At 50.6% G+C, this 8,238-nt stretch overlaps 1 protein-coding gene across 1 annotated transcript; it reads left to right on the top strand.

The window, feature by feature from the left end:
• The first annotated feature begins 6,214 nt into the window (after positions 1–6,214).
• LOC119272669 (cytochrome P450 CYP99A1-like) lies at positions 6,215–7,936 on the top strand. Its single transcript, XM_037554109.1, has 2 exons — positions 6,215–7,097; positions 7,182–7,936. The coding sequence occupies exons 1-2, from the start codon at positions 6,375–6,377 to the stop codon at positions 7,812–7,814; spliced, it is 1,356 nt and encodes a 451-aa protein (XP_037410006.1). The 5' UTR covers positions 6,215–6,374; the 3' UTR covers positions 7,815–7,936.
• The last annotated feature ends 302 nt before the right edge of the window (positions 7,937–8,238 follow it).

The raw sequence follows: 8,238 nt of genomic DNA, 5'->3' as shown, positions 1-8,238 counted from the left end.
ATCAAGAACAATTTTTGATTTATTTACTTTTTATATTTTTTTGATTTTTTTTTCAAAAAAAATTCAATAATAGGTTGGAAATCGAGGAACATTTTGCTAATTCGTGATCATTTTCTGAAATTCAAAGGATTTTAAATTTTATGAACATTTGTTTTGAAATTGGAACATTCTTTCAAATTCATGACTATTTTTATAATCCGGGAATATTTTCTCAATTCATGAGAATTTGTTGAACATTGGAACATTTTCGAAATTCAGATTATATTTGAAATCCCAAACCTTTTTTAAAGAAGGAAAAAACCGAAACAGAAACAGTGGAGCGTCGCCGTGCTTTTGGCCAGGCCGAATCTAGTGCGGCAGAAGGAGGGGTGTGCGTTTTCTGTCTATTCTCTGAGTTAGTCGGGGAATAGTAGGTCTCTTTTAAACTAGATGATTGTTTTTATGTATTCCTGAACATTTCCAACATGTTATTTTTCAATTTATACATGTTTAACAAAATATATCTTTCATTTAAAATATGCTGTATCAAAGTTACTTCTTTAATGGATACCAACACGTAAATAATTTTCCATTTAAATCATACAACTAGTGAAATAAATATATTTTCAAAAGAAAATATGAAAAGGAATATATGTTCATGTAGCCCAAAAATCATTCATGATTATCAGAATAAATGTTCACCTAACCAAGACGAAACATGAGGACCTTAATAATGGTAATATTTTGTCAATGAACAAGAAAATTTTAATATGACAAAGGAATACCTATGGAGATTATTTTTAAACCTTTTTATAATAAATAATGAATACCTGAATTGAATAATAAATAAACCTAACATAACAAGAAAAAATATTAACTAATGTAAAAATTAGAAATTAAAAAATAGAATAAGTAGAAACAAAAGTGGAAACACAAAATGAGACAACAACTAACCTCGTAATGGGTGTGACCCAAGACATTAGAGTTGTGTGCGGATCACCTCTTTTTCACATAATGAGTGGCGAATAGGAATTGCCTTGGATCATATGCACAACATCTTTCAGAAACTAAGAGCATCTCCAGCCGTTGGCCCCTCAGGAGGCATAAAATTCGCCGCTTGGGGGCGAGCCGGCGTACAATCGGCGCTGGGGGCGGTTGGGCATCCAGCCGTCGCTCCTAGGCGCCGATATTGGTCCAGTTTTCGGCCCAATTTTGGCGAATAAAGGCCCAATATGGATGAGAACCGGCTCATATTCGGCGTGGTTCGGCGTTGAATTCTCAACATAAATATTTTTCAAATCACATAGTTAATCACAAAAATCAAATAGTTCAACAAAATAGTGCAACAACAAATAGCTCAATACAAATTATATAGTTCAACAAATAAAAACTCATATTTCATCACACGTCGAGCCCGACGTCGCCCTTGAGCCTCCATAGGTGCTCCAATAGATCCTGCTGTAGTTGATGATGCACCTGTGAGTCTCAGATCTCCTGATGAAAACTGAGGTAGGCAGCCCAGGTTTCCGGTAGATAGTGATCAACTTGGCTAGAGGACCCTGCCTGTAGTATGGTTCAGTGACAAACACTGGCTCTTCCTGCTCGCTCTCGATGATCATGTTGTACAAGATGACGCAACAAGTCATGATCTTCCACGTTTGATCTTTCGACCAGGTCTGAGCAGGGTACCGGACAACAGCAAATCGAGATTGGAGCACACCAAATGGCCGCTCGACATCCTTCCTACAAGCTTCTTGCACCTTGGCAAAGTGGGCCTTCTTGCCTCTTGGCACATCATTTGATAGATGTAGATCACCTCTTATAGATGCCATCAGCTAGGTAGTACCCCTTGTTGTAGTGCCGCCCATTGACCTCGAAGTTCACCGGAGGATAATGACCTTCAACAAGCTTGGCAAAGACAAGGGAGCACTGCAGCATATTGATGTCATTGTGAGTTCCTGGCATATCAAAGAAGGAGTGCCAAATTCAGAGGTCCTGTGTGGCCACCGCTTCAAGTACCACACTGCAACCGCCTTTGGCGCCTTTGTACATCCCCTGCCAAGCAAATGGACAGTTCTTCCATTTCCAATGCATGCAGTCGATGCTTCCGAGCATCCCAGGAAATCCTCTTGCTACATTCTGTGCTAGGATCCGAGTAGTGTCTTCCGCATTGGGTGTTCGCAAGTATTGCGGTCCAAACACTGTCACCACTGCCCGACAGAACTTGTAGAAACACTCAATGGTGGTGGACTCGGCCATGCGCCCATAGTCGTCGAGTGAATCACCAGGAGCTCCGTATGCAAGCATCCTCATCGTTGTCGTGCACTTCTGGATCGAGGTGAATCCAAGTTTGCCGGTGCAATCCTTCTTGCACTTGAAGTAGCTGTCAAACTCCCGGATGGAATTCACAATCCTGAGGAAAAGCTTTCGGCTCATCCGATAACAGCGCCGAAATGTTTTGTGCCGTGCAGTGGAGCATCGGCGAAGTAGTCGGATTAGAGCATGCAGTAGCCTTCGAGACGATGCCGGTTCTTTGCTTTCATCCGCCCCGGCGCCAAGCCACCTCGCCGCGGCTTTTCATTGCTTGCCAGCAGTGCGGCGAGGACCATGAGATGCTCCTCTTCCTAGACGTCGGCCTCGGCTTCCTTCTCCAGCAGCGCGGCGAGTGCTTCCTCGTTGTCCGAGTCCATTGCCGAGGCAGGCAAATCGCTGAACACCTTGCGGGCGTGGTGGGCGCGTACCTGCCGATAAACTGCCCCTCCGCGGTCGGAAACGGCAGAAAAATCACCCAGCTACTGGCAGAAGGGCTACCACGCCAAAACCTATGCTCTTTTTCCGACGGGGATGGCTATCTAGTGATGGCGGGGCGGTGGGCGGCGCCGGGATACAACCTGTTAGCGGCCGAGCGCGCGGGGGGTGGGAGGCGAATCGGGAAGAAAGATTTGACTTTTCGCCTGACGGTGTGGGCCAGACGTGCTTTTCTCTTGCACCGGAGCCCCCGAGCGCCCCCCCCCCCCCAGTGCGTCGGGTTCGGCCTGCAAACGCCGGGCCCAAAAACGGGTCGAACCGGCGAATTTCGGCCTTCTGGGAGCGCGACTGGGGCATTTTTTCGGCACCAGCGGCGAAAAAGTCGTTTGAGGGGGAGGGGCCTGTTGGGGACGCGACTGGAGATGCTCTAAGTTAGTTGAAAATTAATATGTCTTCGATGCAGGGCTATTGGGTTGACTCCATAGGCTAGGCTATTGAGAGAATTAATATGTTTTTTCTTTCTTCTTTCCATTAATATCTACTAGTAGCTAGTTTTCTAAAGGTTTTACTCTATCAACCAGTCACGGTCTTGGTCTATGTTGCAGCGTAGAAAGCACCAGGAGCACATCATGGTGGGGGCTTGGAACAATAGGTTGTACTAAGCTATCTGGGAGTTAAGCCCCAACATTTTTCGCAATAGACGTTGCTTGCTGCTATTTCCGGGGCTGTTTGGTTTGTGACTAACTTAGTCAAAGATTGCCACAACTAAGGTTAGGCAAATTTAACCAACTTAGGTGAGTGTTTGGTTCATGCCACACCTTAGGCAAGCCACACTTGGATCCCACATGGCATACACACAAAAAGGATGGCAAGATTTCCTTAGGCTTGCCAACTTGTGGCTCTCATTTTGATGAACTAACCTTAGACAAGCTTGGCAAAAATGTGTGGCAAGGTGTGGCAATGCTAGTCCTAGAACCAAACAGCCCATCTTTGCTTGCTGTGTTGACCATCTAATTATTTAGGTTGTCTCTATCTTTGAAATGCATAGATGATGGTTATTTATTCTCATCCATTATCTGGGAAAAAACAATCTAATTTCTTGAATAAATCAAAGATGACCTGTCCATGTGACAATGCTATTCTCCAACAAAGCAGGATGAGCTGTCCAGTTGGATAATGCTCATCCAATTGTTTATCAAGCTGATCGGTCAACACGGTAATTTTAGATTGTACTCGGCGTAGTCATGCACTTATCTTTACCTCTGTAATAAACTCGGTTCATGACGGTGGTGTATCTGTTATCCGTTATTTCTGATCATTAGATCTGCATCTAACACATTTAAGTTAAGTTATGACATTTTTTTGCAACATAGCCCACCGTCTATTCAAACGGACTATATTCCTGCCTTACCGCATCCAAACAGTCTCAGAAGTCTTTCGCTTTGCTTTATATATAAAGCAACCATCATATCTGGACAACAAGTTCAAGGCAAGTCAAATACAAAATAAGTTTACTGGGGCAACAACACCAACTCTGAGTTAAAAGGCCACCATGCGGCCAATACATACGGGCTAAGTAGCGAGGCAAGGCGACATGTTGTCACCGTCATCACGTCCATCATACTGCTAAACCATTCCTGGTCTTGCTACCTAAGAGCATCTCCAACAGGTGCTGCAAAAGACGCACCCGCGCGATAAAATTTGGGTTTAGCGCGCGCCGGCTGGTTCCGCGCGCTCCAACGGTGGCGGGAAGTTACCGCGCGTGGGAAGCGGTTGCGCGCGCACGGGAGAAAGCGGCACGCGGCGCGCTAGATTTAACGCGCCGCTTCGCGCGCGCCTATAAAATGCCGCGCTCGCCACGCGCACAGACACAGCCACGCGCCCTCCCCTCGCAACCTCGCCGCTTCGCCGCTTTCCGCGCCACCACCGCGCCACCATGCCGCCGCGCCGCCGGGTTCGTCGGGCTACCGCGGCGTCCGCGAGCGCCCCAACGGCTGGTGCTTCGCCGAGATCCGGTCTGGCGACGTCCGACTCGGCCTCGGGTCGTTCCGGAGCGCGTACGAGGCGGCCCGCGCGTACGACGCGGCGGCGTGGCGGTTGGATAGGCCCCGGACGCAGATGAACTTTCGGGACGTCTTCACGCGCGAGCAGGCGCAGCGCGTCGCCCCTCCGCCGCGTCTCATCACCGACATGGACCGTGCCGACCACGCTCGGCGCTGCCGCCGCCTCCTCATTGCCGAGGAGGACGAGCGAGCCATGGCGGAGTGGCGCCGTCGCCACCCGGAGGACGTCGCCGACGAGCGTGCCTACTGGGCGGAGAGGACGGCAAGGCGCCGCGCGGAGCGGGCGGACCGGCGTCGGCGGAAGGCATTGGTGAATGCGCAGTGCGACATCGTTTCAGCAGGTGGGAGGTCGATCTTCACGTCAGACGATAAACGTTGGGACGACATTTGGTTCGATACCTCGGACAACACCAACGAGGATGATGATGGTGATGGTGGTGGTAGCGATTTGGAGTAGTTTCTATCTAGTATGCCGTAGTAGTTTCTATCTAGTTGCACCGTAGTTCTATCTATCTATGTTTTCGAACTATCTATCTAGTTGCATCGATGTAAAATACTTTTGTATTGTTTTTTATCTATGCAATTTATCTTCATTTTTTATCTATGCAATTTATCTTTATTTTTATGCTTCCGAAAATGTTGTCGCGCGCGCTGCATTTTAGCGCGCTGCTGGAACGGCGCACACGCGCTGCATTTTAGCGCGTCTGCTGGAGCCAGCGCTGCGCGCCGTGCCAAATCAGGCGATGCGCGCGCGGCAAATCTGTTTTTTACGCGCGGCGCGTCCGACGCCTGTTGGAGATGCTCTAAAGAGCATGTGTCAGAGCTGCGAAAAAGCCAAGAGTTTAAATGTAGAGTCAGAGGCCCGCCGTAAGAAGACCGATATACCATCTTGTTAGGTGTCCTCCAGATGGTCCAGGTCATCGCCATAAACACTAACCAGAAGCGGCGTCTCCTCCTTCCGGTCCGGTTGATCTGAGTTTCAAGAAACCCTGCCAGGTCTAGGGCTTTCCAGAGTCAGGTCCGAGAACATCAGGTCCTAGAGCCTCATGGACAAAAGACCATAAAAACTAGAGTGTTTTTCCTTTAAGTTTGTGCACATGTATTTTTGTACTTTGAATCATGCAATGCACGGACAATTTGTTAGTATATCCAACTCGAAAGTATGTACTTTCATAAATTCAAATGTTTTTTATTGTCATTTGCTTTCCACATGTTAGATAAAAGAATGGTATGTTTCCACATGCACCTATAAATTATATTTGAATTTAATTCATACTACCATAGTGCAGTTGACAGGTGATACCGCCAGACATCGCAAGGCTTATGAAACTGCAAGAGCATTGTCTTGCTGTTCGTCCTCAGCAAAACAAACCAAGCCAAGACATCCACGTGGAGCTAAGCGCAGCCACCGTCTTCCTCTCCGTCGTCTCACTGGTGATCCTTGCGTCCTTGCTTAGCCGCAGATCCAAAAAGAAGCGGCCTCCAGGTCCATGGTGCCTCCCCTTGATCGGCAACCTTCTCCACCTCCTCACCTCGCAGCCGCAGGCGGCGCTACGGGACCTGGCCAGGAAGCACGGCCCGGTGATGTCCCTGCGGCTGGGCCAAGTCGACGCCGTCGTGATCTCCTCTCCGGCGGCGGCGCAGGAGGTGCTCCGGGACAAGGACCTCACCTTCGCGTCGCGGCCGAGCATGCTCACCTCGGACATCATCCTCTACGGGAACATGGACATCGCTTTCGCGCCGTACGGCCCGTACTGGCGGATGCTGCGCAAGCTCTGCATGGTCGAGCTCCTCAGCGCGCACAAGGTGCGGCAGCTCGCGCCTGTCCGGGACAGCGAGACCCGCTCCCTCATGAGGAAGGTCGGCGCCGCGGGCCGAGGCGGCGAGCCGGTCAACCTCGGGAGGCTGCTCTGCCTCTGTTCGAGCTCGATCTCGATCACCGCAAAGGCGACGTTCGGCCGGCTGTGTGGCGAGGAACTCCAGGAGCAGTACATGCCGGTCGTCGGAGTGGCTGTGAAAGAAGGCGGGGGTTTCAGCGCCGGGGACCTCTTCCCGTCTCTGTGGTTCGTGGACGTCGCCACTGGGCTGACACGCCGGCTGTGGCGAACGCGCCGTCAGCTCGACGCCATATTTGACAAGATGATCGCTGAGTGCGAGGCACATCGAGCAGAGAAAAAGAAGACAGCAACGACGTCGAAGACCACCGGAGATGAAGAAGAACACCTCCTGAGTGTCTTGCTTCGGATCAAGGATGAGGGGAAGCTTGAGGTCCCCATCAGCATGACAAGCATCAAAGCAATCCTATTGGTAAGTGGTGACATATATGCTCTCAAATTAAACCATGTCCGGCGTTTTCTCTTCTTTGAGTCATACATGTTCGTCGTGGTTTAGGACATGCTCACCGGAGGCACGGAGACAACGTCGTCGGCCGCCGAGTGGATCATGTCGGAGCTCATGAGGAACCCCGATGCGATGGCCAAAGCGCAGGCTGAGGTTCGACGAACATTCGACGGCAAGAGCCCGGACGACCATGAGGGTCTCATCGACAAGCTACGCTACATGAAGATGGTGATCAAGGAGGGCCGCCTGAGGCTGAACCCGGTGCTGCCGCTCCTTCTCCCCCGCCTCTGCGGGGAGACCTGCGACATCGGTGGGTTCGAGGTCGCCAAGGGAACCAAGGTCATCGTCAACGCGTGGGCGATGGCGCGGAGCCCCGAGCAATGGCCCGACGCGGAGGAGTTCAGGCCGGAGAGGTTCGACGGCGGCACGGCGGGGGACCTCAAAGGCTTGCAGTTCGAGTACCTCCCGTTCGGTAGCGGGAGGAGGATGTGTCCTGGAGACACCTTCGGGCTCGCCGTGTTGGAGCTCATCGTTGCGCGACTTCTCTACTATTTCAACTGGAGCCTCCCCAACGGAATGCGGCCGGATGAGCTCGAAGACATGATCGTCGGCTCGACGGCGAGGAGGAAAAACCAGCTGCACCTGTTGGCGTCGCCGTACAGGGAGCTTCCCGTGGAAATCTGAAGGCTGAGCACGCAGCTCTCATCGTTGTATACTACGTACTTTTCATGGTTAACTTTCCTTTTTATATGTGTTCATATGGTTCACTTTGGGGCTTGCGTTATTGTGTTATACCGTTGGATAAATATAAATATCACTATTCGAATTCACATAGGGAAACGTTTTGGGACGGAGCTTCGGCCGGTCGCGTCCACGCGCACTCCCTCGCAACGATTCGGTTGGCGACACGTGGGATGTGGGCCCTGCTCACGTGTGTGCGTGTCTTCTCCGTCTTTTCTTCCACCTCCTGTATCGTCCTTCCCCTGCATCTCTCTCTCTCCCCTCTCTCTCTCGCGCGCAACGCCTCCTCCCGCAGAGCCCTCCTCCCTTCCTTCTTCTCCGCCCGGCGAGCGTGCACCTCCCCGTCCACAAATCCTCCACACCAGGG

Source organism: Triticum dicoccoides, chromosome 3A (assembly GCF_002162155.2).
Source record: "Triticum dicoccoides isolate Atlit2015 ecotype Zavitan chromosome 3A, WEW_v2.0, whole genome shotgun sequence".
Lineage (NCBI taxonomy): Eukaryota > Viridiplantae > Streptophyta > Magnoliopsida > Poales > Poaceae > Triticum > Triticum dicoccoides.
The sequence above is the reverse complement of the archived record's forward strand: the minus strand, read 5'-3'. Positions and strand labels throughout refer to the sequence as shown.

Bases quoted from the DNA above. Each gene is read 5' to 3' on its own strand.
- LOC119272669 (XM_037554109.1), top strand. From the start codon at position 6,375: ATGTCCCTGCGGCTGGGCCAAGTCGACGCCGTCGTGATCTCCTCTCCG. The intron at 7,098-7,181 runs GTAAGTGGTGAC...GTCGTGGTTTAG, and splicing joins GCATCAAAGCAATCCTATTG to GACATGCTCACCGGAGGCAC.